Source organism: Vespa crabro, chromosome 11, assembly GCF_910589235.1.
Source record: "Vespa crabro chromosome 11, iyVesCrab1.2, whole genome shotgun sequence".
Taxonomy (NCBI): Eukaryota; Metazoa; Arthropoda; class Insecta; order Hymenoptera; family Vespidae; genus Vespa; species Vespa crabro.
Window position 1 is genome coordinate 3,805,332 of NC_060965.1, and position 20,554 is coordinate 3,825,885.

The 20,554-nt window shown below is 34.0% G+C and overlaps 1 protein-coding gene across 3 annotated transcripts; it reads right to left on the bottom strand.

The window, feature by feature from the left end:
* Nucleotides 1-1,503: 1,503 nt before the first annotated feature.
* LOC124428255 (protein FAM151B) lies at nucleotides 1,504-20,211 on the bottom strand. 3 transcript variants are annotated; one of them, XM_046972147.1, is made up of 5 exons: nucleotides 20,069-20,211; nucleotides 5,900-6,028; nucleotides 4,247-4,476; nucleotides 3,759-3,901; nucleotides 1,504-3,061 (listed from the first exon to the last, which is right to left on the bottom strand). In XM_046972147.1, the coding sequence occupies exons 2-5, from the start codon at nucleotides 6,018-6,020 to the stop codon at nucleotides 2,665-2,667; spliced, it is 891 nt and encodes a 296-aa protein (XP_046828103.1). In that variant the 5' UTR covers nucleotides 6,021-6,028; nucleotides 20,069-20,211; the 3' UTR covers nucleotides 1,504-2,664. The 3 variants fall into 3 exon arrangements, with proteins under 3 accessions (XP_046828103.1, XP_046828102.1, XP_046828104.1); XM_046972146.1 differs by lacking the exon at nucleotides 20,069-20,211 and adding an exon at nucleotides 13,874-14,172; XM_046972148.1 differs by lacking the exon at nucleotides 20,069-20,211 and adding an exon at nucleotides 6,116-6,271.
* Between the last annotated feature and the right edge of the window lie 343 nt (nucleotides 20,212-20,554).

The window sequence follows — 20,554 nt, forward strand, 5'->3', positions numbered from 1 at the left end:
GCTCTGGGTTAAACGAAAATATTCGTGAACACGAAGGGACATCCGTCATGCGGATTTAGATTTAAAATGCCGTCGCTTTCATGCCAAGAACCGTGCTCAAAGTACCGATTTGTTCCACTTGGAAGTGGTTCGCTCTTTGCCACGAATATCTATCCATCAGTTTAAAGTTTTCCGCGTTTATGCATAGATCGTTTTGCAGAATGATCAATTTGTTGTTTCCTCTTGTTACGCTTTTCTAGTCATAGATATATCAAGAGTCCGTGAACCGAGGAGATAGTAAAAAGGAGGATAATTTTTTTTTCAATAAACGCGACCATTCGACGGATCAACGGAATTATTAAGTGAGAAAAGTAATGAAAATGAATTTATCGTATCGTTCGTTGACACTTCCGACATCGATGCCGACGTCTCTTTTGTCCTGGTTCAAAAAGGTTATCGCAAAGATTAAGTTCATAGGCCTACGCAATAGACTCATTTTCGACTTTATTTTATATTTATTACGATCGAATACATTATCCGCATACACGTTATTCACCTATTTCACATAACTATTATGAGTTTAGAAATAAAAATTATTTCAACTTCCTTTAATTCTTTTTTACGATAATCAAGAAGATTGAGGAGTCGCGAGGTAGACAATCAAGTTTTTGCTCGTATCGGAAACTTAATTGCGATCGTTGGATCCTTCATTTCCTTTTTGAAAAGGAGAGAGAAGGAGAGAGAGAGAGAGAGAGAGAGACAGAGATAGAAAGGGAAAGGACGGAGAAGAGATTTTACAACGATGATTGCGATCGCACACGTCGAAAGTAATTGCGTTGCACCTGCCTAGAAGGGACGACAAGGCAACGTCTGTACGCAGCTAAGAATGATTGTGATAACCGGAATGGCTTCTTCTGTCTCTCAAGGACGTCTGTACTAGTCGAACGACCTTTGACATGGCGAGCTACGCTATCGACACCTTTTATGTTCTTCACAATCTTGCCTTTTCATCGAGCTTACCTTGAAATCTCTTTATCTTTCTTTCCAATGTAATTGTGTTCACGAAAAATTGTATATCTTTGTGATGTTATATAATGTCAAATAATATTCCTGATTATTTAGCAGGATACGTCAATTTTCTCATCATTCATAAAGCTTCATAAAGTTTTGTAATTTAATATTTATTAATAATATCGGATAGAAATATTTCCTATTCATTTTTCAAGGTGAATTCTATATTTGAGAAGATGTTGAGGTAGAAGAAAAATTCGGCAACATCTTTAAAGATGTTTCTTTCATAATAAATAACAGTTAATCCTATTTAGAATGCACTAAGGAAAATTTTCTAAGCACGATTAGCGCAGGTATACAAGTTGGGATTTTTCAACTCTAGCATATTCGAGGACACGACTGAACCTGAGGATTCATCGATCAGTAGGATTACAAACTAACCATCCACGATGAATAGAAAATGAATGTGGTTAGCCGACATTCGAATTAGGAATAGAATAGATACTTTATTCGTAGGATTGTAAATAATTTTATTGTTTCGTTAACAAACGCAGTGCTCTTGCACCGTATTTATACATTTAAATATTATTATATCCTTTGGCTTAGATATGTGGCTTACATAAATTCCTATTATCAGCTTATTTGCATCTAGGACATTGAATGAGAGATATGTTAATTGTAGGTACAGAATGTCTCCGAAGTTTTGAATAATCAACAAATAAGATGCTTTAAAGATGATATATATATATATATATAAAAAAAAAAAAAAAAAATTTTTTTAAGCGTTCATAAAAAATGTAAAACTTTGTAATCTTTCTTTCAAAGTATGCGTTCAAAGTTAAACTTAGCCAAAATAATTATCCGTTATGAAAGGAAGTATAATTTCTTATCTTTTAATTAGAGCGATCTCGCGCTAGAGAATTAATAATACGTTCATAAACAAATATGATAAGAGGCAATGTTAATTTTGTGATGCGAAACGTTCTCAATGCTGTTTACATTTTGTGTCCTATTAAAAATTAAATTATCTAGGATTCAAGAATATTATTTCCTCAATCGACCTAAAAATTTTGATTAAGATTCTTGCGGTAAATTTCAATTAGATTATAATTTTGAAATAACAGCGATACACCGATGATAAAATCTTATGATTATTTTCAGGCAATTCGTATATATCTCGTTTGATGAGATTCTCAATGAATCAAATGACATTTCTGTTAAATGTATAAAACGGTATTTGATAAAATTGTGCGTCTAATCCTACAAGTGAATTATCCCTACTGTTCGATTATTATTAATATTTATAAGCGAAAGGAATTGTGTATGTTGATTTAATTTTTTTAAACGACTACGACAAATTCGTAAGAATTCGTCCCCCGAAATCTTCCTCGTTTATTTTCGTTGCGCGTACGGAAAGGAAGAGGAAGATGACGATGAAGAAAAATACGAAGAATCAAGACAGAAAAACGTTTGACCTTGCAGCTGATTAAAAAAAATGGTAAGGAAAACGACGATCCTTCGATGAACGATCTTCAAAAATTGATCGGCGGTAAGCGAAATTGCGAGATCTAAAGCGTTCATTCTTGTTTGACGTCGTCCAGAATGGACGAAGATGCTCGCATCTTGTAAAGTTGTATTTTCTAAAAACCGCGATTGATCCTCACATAGATTGCTTCACAGCATCCTGACAAAAAGGAACGAAAGGAGCATCATCGCGGTCATCATTGCGACATTAAAGGTCGACGAACCGCTAGTCAAGTCGAGATTGTTCCAAACATCTTCTGGAACATCGACATAGACCTTATCAACGCCGATCGTTGTTATCAACTCGGAGAGTTTCTTCGTGTCGACTTGATCGCCGTGGCTAGACCAGATGGTTAAAGTTACATTGCCAAAGCTCGAGCTTCGATTTAGCAACGTTTTCATGGCGCTAATGTCGTTAGCAACGAGACCTGCTCTCACTGGATAAGTTATCGACTGAGAGACCTTATTCTCCGTTAAGGTTTCTATCATCTTCTGGATCTGTTCTGTCGTGTAATGGCCTTCGGTTATGTTGAACTCTGACCCATATCTGAAAGGAGAAAAGAAAAGATAACAAAAATGTTTTTTCTGTGAATCTTTAGAAGGCGTTCCTCTTATTGAAATCAATTTTTTACTTTAGTAAAAATCTTTTGTCGAGTGACACCATTTGTGGGTCTCAACCTGTAAACCTTTATTCGTTACGTTCATTTCTTTACGTTTTCTTTTTACGCAAATTCTAAAGACAGTAATATTTATCGTCACGAAGTAATCTCTTGATTATTATTATTTTCACTCTCTCCTTTTTTTTTTTTTTAGATTAATGTTAATATCTTTTTATATCTTTTTTTTTTCTTTTTGTTTTATTCATATTCTTATATATTACGCTGGTGAATGAGAATAAAGGTAAAGGTGAAGGTGAACGTAAACTCATTTACGCTTATGTAGCTCAAGCGTATATGTATTTACTTTTTTATCGTTCTTTTTGAACAAATTTTTTTGTCTCTCTTTGTTTCTCTTTCTCTTTCTATTGCTTTATCGCAGCATCACATTCCGCGGAAGGTGTGGAGCAAAGAAAAAAAAAAAAAAAAAAAAAAAAGAAGAAAAAAATATCAAGTAGTACTCGTTATACTTTTTTTCTATAATTTTATAATTAATAATCACCGTGTCAAAAGTAACGTAAATATACTAAACAGGTTTAGACAAGGAAAATGAATTAACTCGCTCGAGCAACATATTTTTGGATTTACCTGGTCGTCCAACCAATAGATAGGATACTTTCTGGAAAAACTTCCATTGCACCGGTCAGGAAGGATTTGGAATCGAGTGGAATAGTTTTGGCGTCAACCGGTCCAGGTAGAATGTCGGCATTTAAGAACAAAGGATTGGTGAACTGAAAGACAATAAAAGAAAATTATTATTAATAAGCTGTGTCCTTTGTTCTCACGAGTTCTTCGCAACAAATCTCTGCATATTTTATAAAGTGTGTCGTTTGTAATCTACATAGGTATAGGTATATATAAAGAGGCATAAAAAAAAATAAGCAAGTCACGGGATCGATACTACCAGCTATACGAAACATTTTTCGTTTTAATAGTAATAGAACGTGTATATGTATATACATTTTGTCAACTTGGAAAACTTTAGATTAATCTTTTTATAGAAATTGTCAACATTTCTCTGTTCTTGTTTCAATCGTATCATTTTTATTTTATCAAATTATTTTATAGATACATACCTTTTTTCGTTTTTCGGCAAGTATAGGTTTGCTGCGTTCGAAGGCATCGAGTGTCTTGAAATCAAGTTTTACGCCCTTGGTACTATTAAGAGCACTCGAGAGAAACTCTTCAAGAGAGAGATCGCTCTCTGTATCCGGTGGATGAGCCATTATCGGTATGTTCGTATTATTGCTAATGGAATTGTTCAGGTTGCCTATCACGACGTCGGCTTCGAGCATCATGATGTCGTCTTTAAAAAAGCAACTACGTTTAGTGTATATTCGCGAAACACATATAAACTATGAGACTTGTAAATACTTAGAGAGAAAAAGAGAGACGTATATATAGAGATAGAGACGGAAGCAGAAGCAAGAGGGAAACGGAAAACGCGCACACGTGCAACGAATATCGATCATGCCTAAAGAGGCTGCGAGTCGACACGACGTTCGCGACTTTCTCTCTCCTTCTCTCTATCTCTCTATCTCTCTTTCTCTCTCTCTCCCTCTCTCTCTCTCTCTCTCTCTCTCTCTCTCTCTCTCTCTTCGCATTGTTAAACGAGACTTTTAAGTCGTCCTTAGGAGAGACGAAGCAAGAGAAAGAGAAGGGAAACGCCCTAACCCTTTTTGTTCCCCTCCATATCTTCGAGCTTCCATTGTCTACTTTAGAATTACTTTCTCGTGGTATATAAGTTTCAAGGTCAAATATTTCCATGCCTTCGATCAAGGCTTTTATCCAATGTTCTCCGTACCGTTTCGTTCGTCCAATATTTTAACTTTTTCGTACTGAACAGTGTATATATATATATATTATATATATGTACTCATGTGGAGTGGACACTTTAATAAGAAGAGCATATATATATATATATATACGTTGTCGAAAAATTGAGGGTCAGATACTAATAAACGTATCGAATATCATAAGCGCTCTGTACGTCAGCGTTGAGTTGTCATTAATCCATTCCATCCATTGCGAACATATCATTTCACAAGTATCCCCGAGAGATAAGAGATAATAATTAAATACAAATAGATTAATTATTAAAAAATTTATTCCATTCATGATATTTCGAAAAGATTTTACGATTAAACGATTAAACGATTCTTGACAATATCGAAATGAATTTTTTGGAATTCTTTCGACGTGATATTTTATAAAGGAATCAAGAGATTTGAGTATCGCTGAGAAAAGAAAAAATTGGTATTCACTCGAAGCTCACTCTAAAAGTTTTTTTATAGTTTTCTTTTTCTCTCTCTCTCACTCTCTCTCTTTCTCTCTCATCACCGTCATTACCATCATGTCATCTTTCGTATACGAAGAGAGAAATGAATACCGTGACGCGAATGCATTAATAGTCGAGTTTATAAGTTAACAAGGATACAAAAAGTGGATTATGGTAAACAAAGATTTACCATCATACCTCATGGTAATTACTTCGAGTTCAAATAGCCCGTACGCTGATAGGCATATCGACAAGCCAATAAATCGATTCTCTATCGTCGTCTTTGATAGCCGTCCTTCAAAAACTTTTTTTTAAAGCCGCACGGAAGTAAAAGGAACGATAAAAAAGGAAAATGATCGTCGTCATACGGTATTCCATTTTTATCTCATTGGAATGATATTTTCGCGAGTCGATTAAAATATGACATTCTCTACAATGAAAATGAACTCACCTGTGTTCAGTGCCTTAGACAAGTTAGCTTGGCTATTGACGGCATGAGCCCAGACGATCTTTGTCAGATTACCTTCGATCGCCGGGAAGAAGGTCTTCGGGTCCGGTGCGATTCCACACATGGCGTATTCTGTAAAAGGAAGAAAAGAATTTCGCTTTTATCTTCCGCATCGTTCTCGCTTATCTATCTGTGTGCGTGAACATCTTCGATCTTAACTGGTAGTCGTATTTTGACCTCACTCGCGCGAGACTTGACCTTCCGCATTAGTATTCTCGAGACCCCTCGACCTTTGACCCAATATTCGACAGAGTCGCTCCATAATTGAACAGACCGAGAATTCCTCGCGGCACGAAGCTCGGAAGGACTTGGGGTGGAGAAGAGAATCTCGTAACTCGACTACCACCACATCGAGAGAACCTTCTCATTGTGTCCGAGAACTCGATCGATAATCACGCTTGTTCGTTACCATCCTTATCAACTCGTTACTCTCTTCAATTATTTTTCTCTCTTTTTTTTCCCCTTCCCCTTCCTTTTTACTTTTTCTATATCTTATACTCCACATAGGGGAATGATATCGATGTCACTTTATATGATTGCGATTAAATCATTTTTTTTTTTTCGTATTCTGATTCGATATTAGGATGGAAAATCATTTGTAATGAATATTTACGCGACAACGGGAATAATTCTTTTTCTAAGCATCCCTTAAAAGGTTTAGTTTTAATGAAATAACGTCAAGCTTTTGACACTAGAACTTGAACTTGATTTGCGTATAAACGTTAACGAAGTATCAGAAAAGCCTAGGTTTTTGAGGCTTTTGACCTGCTTTTCATTTGCATTATGTATGTATGTATCTACATATTTACATCGCTGGTTCGCTTTGTATGATCTTTCAGTATTGTTTCTCAGAAGAGTATATTACCTACGACTCGGGATGTTCTCGAGAATAGTAATTATTATAATTCTCGTTCCAGTTCCCGATTGCATGGACGAAAGTAATTTTTTTTTACCGAACTTTCCGACCGCGTAATGATTTCTCTCTTTTCTTTTTTATTTTTTTTCTTTTTTTTTTTTTGCTTTTCGCGAGGAAGACTTCACTTTGCATTTAAACTCCTGAATTTTTATTTGATGTAAAAAAAAAAAAAAAAAGAGAAAAAAAAATAAGAGGAAGAGAAGAGAGAAAGGTCATGAATTAAATATCTTCAGAGTAACACAAGACGGAGCTTTTGAGTGACATTAGGATATGAAAAATCTAACGAGTTTCAAAAGTAACACTTGTGAAATCGGTCAACTAATCCGTATTATATCGTAATAAAAATAATGAATATTCAAAACAACAAAAAGTACTGCTTTTCTTTTTTTTTTATCTTTATATTATTATATATCCTTTAAAATATCGCAAGGAAAAAAGTGACGATCAAAATTTTGGATTCAATAAGGAACACGTTAAACTCAAATAGAAGGAAAATCATTTTCAGAAATTTATCAGTGAAATCAGATGACACGCTATTTTCCTATCGATCGATTTACCATGCATAGAATAAAATCCCAAGAGATTCTAGAATCTACCCCAAGAAATTCAACCCCTTCTATCTACCCCTTTGGCACCCTTTAAGTAACGATTACCGATATTCAACATTCGTCGATATCGGATGCACGTTCTATCGTATCGGCTCAGCGTCACAAATTTCAGTCAGCTGTAGTTTCTCGACCTAGTCTCTTCAGCACACCCAAACCCCAGCTCCGAACTACTCTCTCAACTTTATCCCATACAAGCAAAGAAGAATTTTCCAAAGTAGAGTTGACTTCTTTGTATTGGAAGATCGCGTAAAACGTCAGGATTGTTCAAAGCGTATATCATATATCGTCTAAAAGGCTTTACGATTGTTCTTATATTTTTAATAATGATAGTGCACGTAACGTTTCAATGATAAAATAAAATAATCATCGTATTTAATATGTCACGGGAAAAAAGTCAAGCAAGCATTTCATTGAAATTTCGTGTAATTTCAATGAAAATACTCGGATGTAATACCAGGATTTTTAACTAGACTCTTTTTTTTCGGTTATACCGAAGGATCTTCATCCCTGGAATAGTAACCATTCATATTCCCTTTTTCCCCTGAGAATAGATCGGTACGAAACACGTTCCCGCCACAATGGCCACGAGTGACCCGTTTCCGGTCCAGCGGTCACGCACAGTGTTCTCTCTGTGAACGACGACCGGTCTCTCTCGCGATGGAAAACGTGAGAGAAAGAAGGGGAGAGAGAGACCGGTCTCTCCATGGCTTTTTTCCTATCGTGCGATTTCTAGTGCTGTTCGCCACTCTGGGATCCGTGCGAACCTTTCCAAGACATTGCGTTGAGAGACTATAAAAAGAGAGATAGATATAGAAAGAGAAGTTAGTTCGTTCTAATTACTAAAACAATCGGTAGTTTGTCACAAAGAGAAATCGAGTTCAAATAAAATCGAGTACCAGTAAAACTCGCATTCTATTTGAAAAATAATGATCTTAAAAAAGTATTTGGCATGGCATTATTTTTTTCTTTTCTCTCAAACAACTCGAAGAATCCGACAAGTAAATTAGAACGAATAATTTCAAATGAATCTTCCTCTTGATCCTAGAGTTCGGTGAAAGCGATTCTCTTGCGTCATTATTTCTACTCAATGATAGCACCGGTTAGGAATTAGCAATGCCGGCGAAATACGCTTTTCCAATTCGTACTGTCCAAAGTACAGTTCGCTTTCATAGTACTTTCAATGGGAACAGAAGTACCAGGGAAATCGGTTCGCGTTAATTCGAAATGCATCTTACATTACAAGATGCTCTCATTCCTTCGACTCCTTGTTTACTCTAACTTTCGAGCCGATGGATAAGCCAATTATAGTAGAAGGTCTTTTAAAATGCTTCTCCTTTCTTTTGTACGCTTCCTCGTTGTTCTTGCTGATAAGGGATTTCTTTGATCATGAAAAGTTCTCTTAACTTTGTGTACTCAACGATTTATATCTAATCAACAGATTTATATCTATCCAATAGTTAATCTTCTCTCTTAATATAATAATTATATCTCCTCTCTTAAACTTTCTGTTTTTCAATTACGATCGTGTATAATACCAATTGCAAATAATCATATATTTCTCATTTTCTTTAACTTTTCCACGAACAATTTTATTCGACTACTTGACTTCGATCTTACTAAAGGAGCAAGGTATCGCACTCACATGAATATTCAATTTCACCGATTTACTTTCTACTCAAACGAAAGCAAGAACGATCTATCTATGCATAAGAATGTTAACCATTAACGATGATTATTGCAAGAGTATAATAAAAGTCAGACTTACGAACGTTTCACGTGGAAAATTCTTTTTGAGAAGATTCACGAAGGACTAACGAAGAACATTCTTACTCGAATAGTTTACATTTACGTTTGTTTTTGAAGAAGTGTGAAGTTGCTTATACTCGTGTTTCTTAATGCTGCAAATCGAGAGAAAAATAGAGCAAGATAGATGATAAATATGTAAATCGATTGGTGTACAACATAGCGAACGGATAATGATCGCGATATATATATATGTATGTACGTAGTATACCAACAAGGTGTCGGATTCTTCTGCGAATCATCGGCTAAACTTGTCGATGTTTGAGATATTTATGACCGATATTTCCGTCCTGTACAATGAGACGTTGCGTCATGCAATTTACATTATGTCGCAAAAACGGAAGTTGAATATTATAGACCTATAGATGATACATTAATGTTCCTTGAAAATTATTCTTAATAATTTTTTAGCAATTTTACGAGACAATGTCCTTCTATTCTTAAATATACGACGTCGCCTAGTTAGTTCCTAATTATTGATCGTATACATTTTATTTATTTTATTTCGAAATATGTATAGATCGTGAGAATTTTTCGACAGGTTCTTTTCTCTGTAATAATTTAACCTTATTCATGGGGCATCAATCTCTGTTTGAACTTGACAAGCGTAAGGAGAATGAAGAGCATAATAATCTTTGTAAAGAGAATGGTCAGAGAAAGAATATAAAACAGTCGCTACTAAACAAGGCCCATGAATTCTAATGCTTCAAAGAAAATAATGAATTTCTGTCACGCAAGGACGCTACCGACTGATACATCATTCGAGTTTGACACAACCGTTGGAAATATTCGTCGTTCGAAAGGATAGCTTTTCAAACGGATATAAGTTACGATCTCGGATAGATTTAATATTCGTTTAAAAATTTCATTTTGTACCGCAGATGAAGGTATGACATCGATATCGACTTTCAACGTCTCGAATCGGAACATAATGCGATATAAATCGCGCAATCGTAATGTAAACGTGACTTTCTTGTTGCGAGATTGCCAAACTATACATACAGTAATAACAATTTGTCACTCATCGCTTTCTTCCCTTGGAGAATTAAACGCCGAAGAAATGAAGTTAGTAACGCTAATATATATTTTCATAAGTTGCAAGTAATTGTCTCGGGAGTATTAATTAATACGTAAACAAGGACGTAGGACGTTCCAAATGTTTGATATAATTGAAAAAAGTTGTAAAGAAAACAGAAAAAAAAAAAAAGAAAAATATAAGAAAAATATTCCATCGTATTTTAGCGAAACGATATTATATTTTTATGTTTCGTTTGTTTTTATTGTTGTTATTATTGTTGTTGTTGTTGTTGTTGTTAATCTTCTCGTTAAAAATAGCACACGAACATTTTGTAAAAATGATTCCCCAATGAATATCACGGTACATCGAGCGATGACTCAATTTATCGGTGGCGAAATAAGAGTAAATCACTGTGGACTCGTACGCAAACTCCTTTCGTTGGATTTACGATAAAAAAAAAAAAAAAGGACAAACAAATGAAACAGATATTGCACCGCGTAATGTATAATAAGCCGAGTTCTTGCGTCACACGTTTTATGGATAATTTGATTGGAAGTGTTAACAAACCGTACGAAATTATCCACAGAATTGGTATGTACCTTCTCCGTTTGAATTCCATTTCGTCGATTATTCGTATCGCCCTTTTCCGGACCATAACGAAATAATATGAAACGAACATTTTCGCAGATGGATACGTATGTAAAACAAAAAAAAAAAAAAAACAAAAAAAGAGATCGTATCTCGTTTCGTTCATTCTTAATATTCGAAATTAAAAGGATAAAATTGATATCAAGAAAGTCACGCACTCTCAACTATTAATCTTTTGTTTTTTTTTCATCAAATTTAATTACTCAATTGTGAGACATACCATTTGTAATAGAATTAACGATTGGTCGCGAGATAGCGTTTGTTTCTTAATTAGAGTAGCCAGTCTATTCTCGTTAACGTCCGTGATGTTTGTCTTACTTCTTTTTTTTTTTTTTTTTTTTCTTTTTTTTAGATTCATAAAGAAGAGAAGGTCCGACCTACATCTAGGCATAACCGACACTCTTTAAAAATATGGGAAAAGGAAAATGTATATATCAACTGGCTTATCGATTTTATAATACCTTTCATTTGGAAATTTTACCTTGAACGAACGCAAACGATTTTCAATAATGGCATTGCGATTTTTCTAATAAGAATTATGAAGCTTCGGTTAAACGCTATCGGTTCGGTCGGTTATTACCCATCAATTTCATTATACATGCGATCATAAAATCGATTCGACATTATCGAAATTTACATTTCTCGTTCTTCCTTTCATGTAATTTATCTATAATCAAAGAAGCTTCGAGCATGTATACAATGTGTCACTTTGAAGACGATCGATCTCTTAGAGAAACGTTCAGAAATCTCTGAGATGAGTTATCCTAAGCGATAAGAACATAAACAGACGCGTCGTCAACGAATTCCACGACGTATCTTTGTATGTACGATAAAAGTAGAAACGCCGAAGACGCGTTAGAAACGCCTGACGCTTATTCCTGTGGAACTTTTTAACGAGACCGTTTCATTCTTGGTAGACGAACGAGATCGATAGATAGACCAGCTACGACAAAAATAGATAAATGAAATGCATTAGAGCATCGACGAGTTTATTCGACGTCAACAAGCAATAGCGTAATCGGACGATCCTTGAATTTCCATGTCTTTTCGGCCGATCGACCTTTCTTCTGAGTTATTGTTTGCTCTCACGAGACGACAACAATAGGATTAGCATCTCTAATAACAGAATATTACTACTCTAAAAATACAAGAAATTTGTATTTTCTTTTTTTTTTTTTTCCTTTCTTTTTTCCACTTTTCAATAGTAACGTCATATTGTGATAATAAATAATAAATGTTCTATCGATATTAATTATTTTATCTCATTGCGAGGCAATAGTTTTTTTCCTCTCGCGAGTTATTTTCACGTTTAGAGTTTTGAGTGGCTATAGGCAAAGTAACGCTAAAAACAGTTTATTTTCGTACTATTTTCGCAAGGCATGTAACTTTCACGTTTTACGCGACCACGGACACGTTGCTAATCTATTTTTACGAAAGAAGGAATGAGACTCGATCATAAGCTCATTTTTTTTACCGTACAATGTAACGAGTTTTTAAAAACAAAAAAAAAAAAAAGAAAAATCATTTTCGTCAAGAACGCCATCGTTTAAAGTACACTTTTCAAATGTAGTTTGTAACTCGAACGAGCTTGAAGTTTTCCGATCAGTACGAACGAAAGCTATTGTACAAATCCTTTGTTGCCTTGAACTTAACCACCATAGGTCAAACTTATAAGTAATTTCACGAAGTTACGTCTCGTACGACTCGCATTAATAACGCCATATATGTACTACTATGTAAGATCGTGAACGAATCTTAGAAGAATCGTTTGAACATATTTATTTTCTTTTTCTTTTTCTTTTTCCTTTCTTTTTTTTCCCCTCTTTCGCTTTGAAAATGGTGGATACGAATTTTCTACAAGATCGAATTTAAACGACTTCTTCGTATTTTCTCGACGTAGAGATTTCGCGGATCTTAATAAAAAGCTGGTGAACTCGGGAAAAAGAAATGAAGAAAAAGAAGAAAAAGAAGAAGGAGAAGAAGAAGGAGAAGAAGAAGAAGAAGAAGAAAAAAAAGAAGTAGGAAAAGAGGGAGCGAGGAATTTTATCGTTCGTGAAAAATAAATTCACCGACCGCTTTTACGAACCGTTAAAGCGTCGTGCTTGTTAACATGATTTGAGTAAAAAATGCTGTTCGACGTTATGCATACGATTATATTTAATCGTCTTGTCGTTAAAGGAAATCATTCGTTCTTCATTTTTCTTTCTTTAAGATCGGAATCTACCCTATGATTTTTTATGACGATATCGTCGTTTATTGCACCATCCTTGCTTGCATAGTAATCGCGAAGTGGAAGCTGTACGAGGAAAGCACGTACACCGAATATATCTCCCCTTCTCCTTGTTTCCCCTATCCGTTATAACGCATATTAAATAAATATTTAACGAACAAACACGACAGGGACGTCCATAGTCGTTATATTACTTACGTAAAAAACAAACTCGAATATTTCGGGTCATCGTCAAAATGTTATTATTACTAATTATTCTTATTATTAATTAATTTCGATTTTTATTTGTAATTTTCCATTCAGTTGCATCCAATGATCAAAAACGTAGCGATAGGTTCCACTTCACGAATCAATAATATATTTCTTTCATAGCTATAGTAGGTATCTCTTTATTTAACTTTTTTCTCTCTTCTCCTCTTATCCTGCCCTCGTTTAACGACAAAAATGAACAAATTTAAAATTACACTAGGAATGAATTTTTGCGAAACATGCGTTTTAAATTTTCGGATCTCATCACAACGTTTCTCACGGATTGAAATCGATTAGACACATTTCTACTGTTGGTATTCTTTTGCAATCAAAGAGAAAGAGTAAAAAAAAAAAAAAAAAAAAAGGAAAAGAAGAAGGAAGAAAGAGGAAAAAAAGATATAAGTTTCACCCTTCGTGAAATTTTTTTTCTTAGCTCGAAACTTACGTATCAACGCCAGGAATGAGAGAATCTTCGAGAGCGTTGTACAATCCATTCTCTTATTCGAGATTCGAAAGTTATTGAAACGTTGAGATGGATTTGAAGAAGATAGGAAGATAAACGTAAAGGTGAACACGGAACCGGCGCGAAAGCTTGTGTGAGCTCGATACGACACGCCCGGTCAACTCGGCAGCCACGAAACGACTGAACTCTCTCTCTCTCTCTCTCCTCTCTCTCTCTCTCTCTCTCTTTCTCTCTCTTTCCACCGCGTGTCTCTCGTCGAGCAATCGTCGTTGAAATCCTGGCGCGCAGACGATAATACGAGCGTTCTAGGCGCGTCGATCGTGCGTTTTACCGATACTGCCAACGTCACCGATGCTTTTGGCATCTGTATACCTTTTCTCTCTCTCTCTCTCTCTCTCTCTCTCTTTCTGTCTCTCTCCCTCTTTAATCCTTCCCCTCTTTGTACTTCCCCTATGAGGTTATCTACCGCGCACACGTGTTCAACCGGGGTCCTCCAGGGCCACCCTAAACAGGACCCTAAGCGATACGCTTAGCGTCCGGTTGGTTTTGAGAATGCGAAGGGGGCGAGGGAACGGTTTCTCCGTGGCACGTAAGTACGTGCCATGAATTTCGATGTTTCTTAATGCCACGAGTAAAAGGCAGACGTTATGTCTTTGTTAATGGAAAAATTTGTATCGATCTTAAACGTACGATAAGAATGGAAAAGCTGTTACGTTTCGTAATCGTTCGTAAAATTCAGTCGCAATTTATTTCGCGATTCGCGAAGAGTATTTTAGTTTGAGAGAACGTCAAGAAAGAATAAACTATTGACACGTGCTTTAGTATGAGTCACGTGTGACTCACAAGGACTCTTATAAATTAATCGCAACGATTAATTGCATTTAATAGTTGTACTCTTGCAATCTTTTCTATTATGTGCCAAGAAGTGTCATCGTAGAGAAAGAAAATAAATCTTTTCTTTTTCTTTTTTATTCCCCCAACCCCCCCCCCTCTCCCCCCTCCCCCTGGAAAACGAATAAGAAAAAGGAATAAAAGGAAATAGAACAATCACGGATAGTATAACGAGAACGAGAGGATGAGAAATTTTCGAAAGAATCGAGGTTTTTTCACGAGGATGAAGAAAAAAGAGCTCGAATGGCAGATATCGATATACAACACGGGGATTCTTTTCTCTGTATGAACGTTTATGTATGGAATGGTTATCTTTCCGTCACTGAAGTTCCCTCGAGGCATCGCATGTGTCCGACATCTGCGATTCGAACGAATTGTACGGAGAAAGGCCAAGAGGCAGACAGATATTTGCCGACGACTACCGAGCAAAGTATCGGAATGAACTCCGATAGATAGTTTCGATGGATTACGAGTGAACTTAATCCCGTTCCGCTTCGTTCTTTCCTACTACCAGCACGATTTACTCTCGAACCTTTCTTGTGCCTTACCGGAACAGATATTGTCTCTCTCCTTCTTTTTCTTTCTCTTTCTCTTTCTCTTTCTCTTTCTCGTTCTCTTTCTTTTTTTCTCCTTTCATTCATCTCTTCGATCGAGATTGAACCTATTCATTCTTTAGAATATTTTTCCTGGAAAAATTTGTTCAAAGAATATCTTAATATATTAACGAGATTACTTCATTAATTTTATTCTTATTAGATATTATACTATTATTAGAATATGAACGATATATAATGATAAATATATAAAATAAATGGACAATGTAGATTTTGTTATAAAGAAACACGTAAGAATTTAATTTGTTCTTGAAAAGAAAAAAAAAATAATAATAATAATTGAATATATTACAATAGATGTGAATTAAAAATCTTTAATATTAAAAATGTGTAGAAAATAGAAAATATAATGTGTATGAGTGTCAACAAATAAAAATATATATATATATATATATATATATTAAATAAATAAAGTTTAAAGAATTCAAATAGGCTGAATTCTCTCGCCGAAGAATTTGTAAAAATGTTCCGGACAATGTGTCGTGAATCGATTTTGTTATTTAGTGTGAGACGATCGTTTGACAACACCCCTATGTATTGCTCATCGGTTCTTTTTCGTAAAAATTGCACTCGTGCATGCGACATGTGTTAGACGCCGTATTCGAACCCTAAACACAAGTGCGACGGTAAGGGTCGTTCCAAGAAAAAAAATAGAAGGGTTAAACATCTGTCGAGGGGTTCATTGATCGGTCAGAGTAAAGAGTAAAAAAAGATTGAGTGCGATTTTTTTGTTAATTGCGTACGAAACCTTTCCGCGATATACGTATAAGTAAAAATGAAAAATTATGTTATTTCTTTTAAAATTAAGGTACGTTCAACTTCTCATTTAGTTAAATAATCTTGATTTATTTCGAGAAACTTAAATATATTGTATCCTTGGGGTCGTATAGTCCAGAAAATAAAAGAGGAACATGTTCAACGCGCAAGACCTTAGCTCCCTACGGTTCAATGAATTCATGAATAAGAAATACGGCATTTCTATGAAATATTCGACTTCAACTATTTGGATTTAATATGTCAATATTAGTCATGCGACAGTTATCGCATTTCACGTATATACGTATTTAGTTTTATTACTTCGTCCTTTACGAGCATTGCATTTCTAGTTAAGTAAATTATACGTCGATTTATTCTTCGTCTAGACTAAATTTATTAAAAAGAAAAGAAAATTGAAAAAAAAAGCATAAACTACTTAATTTCAGTGAAATATCGTCGGTAATTTTCTTTTTTTTTCTTTTATTTTTTTATTTCTTTTTTTTTTCTTTTTTCTTTTCTTTTATTATCGAATTTCTCGAGAGACACCTGAGGATAACGTACGAACAGCGGTCAGATAATTTCATAGAAAGCAGACAAGAGAGTTTCCAATGAGAATTCTTATATGTCGTCGTGTAACAATGCAAGAAGGAAAAGACAAATACACTATAATTGTTCGTGACTATGTTCTGGTATGACGGGTCAATCGTATTATTAGGTCAACTTCGCATTAGTCGTCTTCGCGCAATTTTTGTAGGAGGGTGTCTTATTTATTTAACAGCATAATTGCGGCCCTTTTATGCTCTTTAAAGTCGCGATCGTGCTCCCGCGGTTGCAGGAAATCGTTTTATAAAAGCTTCTCATTTGACCATTTGCAATTAAATCGATCTATTAAAGCAACGACGACAAAATCGTGGATCTAATTTCTTAATTCGGCTATTAATATGTTTTACGGAATGTAGCGTGTTCATCGATTTTTATCTCAATTATATTATCGCATGTGATATTATTGCATGTGATATCATCGCGATTATGTTAAGCCTTTTTAAAAATTATACCGAACGAGCTTCGAAAGAGCTCGTTACGTTTTAGATTCTTTTTCCTTTCTTTTTTCTTTTTTTTCTCTTTTCCTTTTTTTTTTTTTTTTTTTTTTTTTCTTTAACGAAGAAAAAACACACTAGCTTTTCTCTAGATAAGACAGTCCGAAAAGTAAGTTTCCGTTCGTTAAATGGACCAAGCTGAGGAAGAAAAATCTTCCTTGACTCGTTAGAATCTTTACGATCTTTGATATTTTCAAGGAGAAACGAAGATAGAAAAAAAAAGAACTAATCTAATAGTGAAATGCTAGCTTCTTCGTACATTTTATATCTTCTTTGATACAAGAAAAAATTGCGGCCATTTTTCGTTTAGCAAAATAAAAGATTCGTTTCTACTTGAGAAGGATAGAAGATAAAAGGAAGAGATTCGCAAATACCGATTTTAAAAATATTGTTAGAAATTGAGATAAGCGGTTGGCCGAGACAATTAGACGTGCCAATTTTCGTTTATACGCTAATACATTTAGGAAGCCCTTTAACATGGTGAGAAAACAAAGCCGCGAAACTCGTATTAGGAAATGAAATTATGGAGTTTCTCTACTACTATATCTCCCTTTACACTTTTTCATTAGATAACTTGAATTCGTTACTGAATAATTAAAAAAAAAAAAAGTTAAATAGAAGGTAATTGATTTAGTCGATTAGTTGCGTTCGTGTTAACCGATAAATAATTGCATTTGCGATGAATTACAATTGAAGATGAAGCTTTTACATTGTATTTTAATATTAATAAAACAATTAATGTGATCAATGTATTCATTTCAAAAAAAATTATAACAGATTGAAACACGAGAAATCTTTAGTCCCTATCTTTTCGAAAAAAAACATTATTATGAACAAGTCGACTTGTTCATAATATTTATTCTAATTATTAACGCGATAACGAAAGTACAGAGTGTAAAATACACTAATTTTTTTCTTAAATCATCGATTTTATCTATTTTTTGTTAACTTCTGCGTAGTTATTACGAAGCGTCCTTCATGTTAAAGAAAAAAAAAAAAAAAAAAAAAAAACAAAAACAAGTTATTTGTATGGTGCAAATAAAAACATTAATAAAAAAAACTTTAAAGAAAAGAAAATTCGAAAATGTGAGAATAATATTCAGTTTGAATAAATAGTTGTATAAAATAAAATTTTGGCTTGGAATCGTAATGTAAATGAATGAATTATTAATTAATGCTCATTCACTTCTCGTTATATCGACAAATGGAATAACAATTTAAATGTTATATCACCAAGAAGGTATACTGTTTCATTCGGAACAACGTTCATTGAAAATAATTACTTGGATCATGGGATGGATAACTATAATTATAAACGCGGTATTAAATTACTTGTTAAAAATTAAATGCTTTTAACAAGTACTGCAAAATTGTATCTTGTTTATTTTCGATTCTTTGTTCTTCCTTTTTCCTGATGCAATTAAGCACTCACGATATAAATGTTGTTCGCTTTTAAAACAAAGAGAAAACCGACTGTATTCCTACGTGTATTATTTAACATTCTCTCGGAGCTACTAGTCGTATAGTACAAAGCTCTCGAGCGTTCAAGCGTTAAAGCTTTTTGTGCGTTCTTAAATATTCGATAACTTCAATAATGGTCGCATCAATAATCCTCCGTTTTTCCATCGTTAAATTTCTGTCGTTATCGACGATAAAAAAAAAAAAGATAGGTATTTAGGTTGACGTTCGAGAAAAAGCAAGACAAGTTTTGTATTTAATGAAAATAAATGATAAAGAGGAAGAAAGATCTGTTATCTTGTCATTGTTGTGCAATGTAAACACATTCATTTATACGATAAGCTGTTTAGGTGCTCTCGTTTCGAGAATACCTATATGAAGAAAGATATTCTTGTCGACGTACTCGTTTCTTTCTACACACACACACACACACACACACACACACACACACACACACATATATATATATATATATATATGCGTATGTGTATTCGTTGTTATTAATTCGAGATTTTATTTGCTCGTTTGTTTAATTATAATTAGAGACGATACTATATAAGAGCAAGAGAGAGTGAGAGAGTGAAAGAGAGAGAGAGAGAGAGAGAGAGGTAGAGATAGAGAGAGAGATTCGTCGTGGTCGTTTCGATCCATTTATATAGCATCGTTCGTTTACCTACATATTTAACATTCCGAGTCAACAATTCTCGGTGCGAGCGACCGCATCGCAAAGCGCGCAAAAGTCTGTTTAGCAGTCGAGGTCACGTTCCATTTCTATATAGAGAGAAGGTGACAGACTTCGAAGATCAAGAGAGTAGTAATAGCAACGTGTCTGACCAATTAACGAGTCGATCTAGTGCACGTATCTACTCGATCAGTATGCTTGATCACTATAGTCTTCAATTATTTGTTCAACGACGTTAATAGGCGAAAGTCATTGTAAATGTCTCTCAAGATCTAATTTGATACTATATGGCACAGAATATAAAATCAGAACAGTTTTTAGATGGTGAACTTGTAATTTAAGGTGTTGATATTTTATTCTTGTATTAAATTAGCTGTCATTGAGTATAATTTAAAGTGAAATTTGAGGTTAGGTTTGACAAAAATAATTGCACTTACTATATCTACAGATGCATGCTTAAATCGATCGTTTGAATGTATACAAGATTCACATATAGCTAAGCAAATGGACAATGCAAATGCAAAATATTTGTTTCATTATGTTTTAATATTTCTTTGGAAATATTGATATGATGAAATGTAATTTTTTTCTAAATGAGAGTCATTTTATAACTTAGCACTATATAAAAATTAATTAATTTGTTATAGTTTTTAAATTATCCATTAATTATAAAACTTACCATAAAGTTAAAAGTTTTATAAATAAGAAGAGTGAAAGGTATATACACGAGGTTTTAGCTAGAGTGTCTTTGAGTGATACTAAATTATTTAACGGAGAAGTAACCAAACGATAGTAGTTGTAAAAGTTTCGTTCATATACTATCTAATGGTATAGAAATACTCTATTAAAGGCTTCTCTGTCGATATTTTTACCTGTTACATTTTAAATACATGACGCATATAATAATTATCAAAGTTAGATATTTGTATTTCGAATTATCGTAAATCGTTGTATTTAAACTTTTCGTTTTACATATTAAATTTTAAATTCTAATAACTTCAAAAAGATTAAATATCATTATTAAGTTAAATTAATATTAAGAAAGAACGTCGTTAATTTTGTGAATTAATGGAATATATAATATTTTCCTTTTAAAGAATATTTATTTATATTTTAAGCCTGATATGTAAATAATTACAAAACGTACGTTCAATTGATATAATTG

Coding starts and splice junctions, on each gene's coding strand:
- LOC124428255 (XM_046972146.1), bottom strand. CDS start 13,922: ATGGATTGTACAACGCTCTCGAAGATTCTCTCATTCCTGGCGTTGATA. Junction 4,477..5,899: donor GTCTAAGGCACTGAACACAG/GTGAGTTCATTT, acceptor GCTTTTTTAAAG/ACGACATCATGATGCTCGAA. Junction 3,062..3,758: donor TCTATTGGTTGGACGACCAG/GTAAATCCAAAA, acceptor TTCTCCTTTCAG/ATATGGGTCAGAGTTCAACA.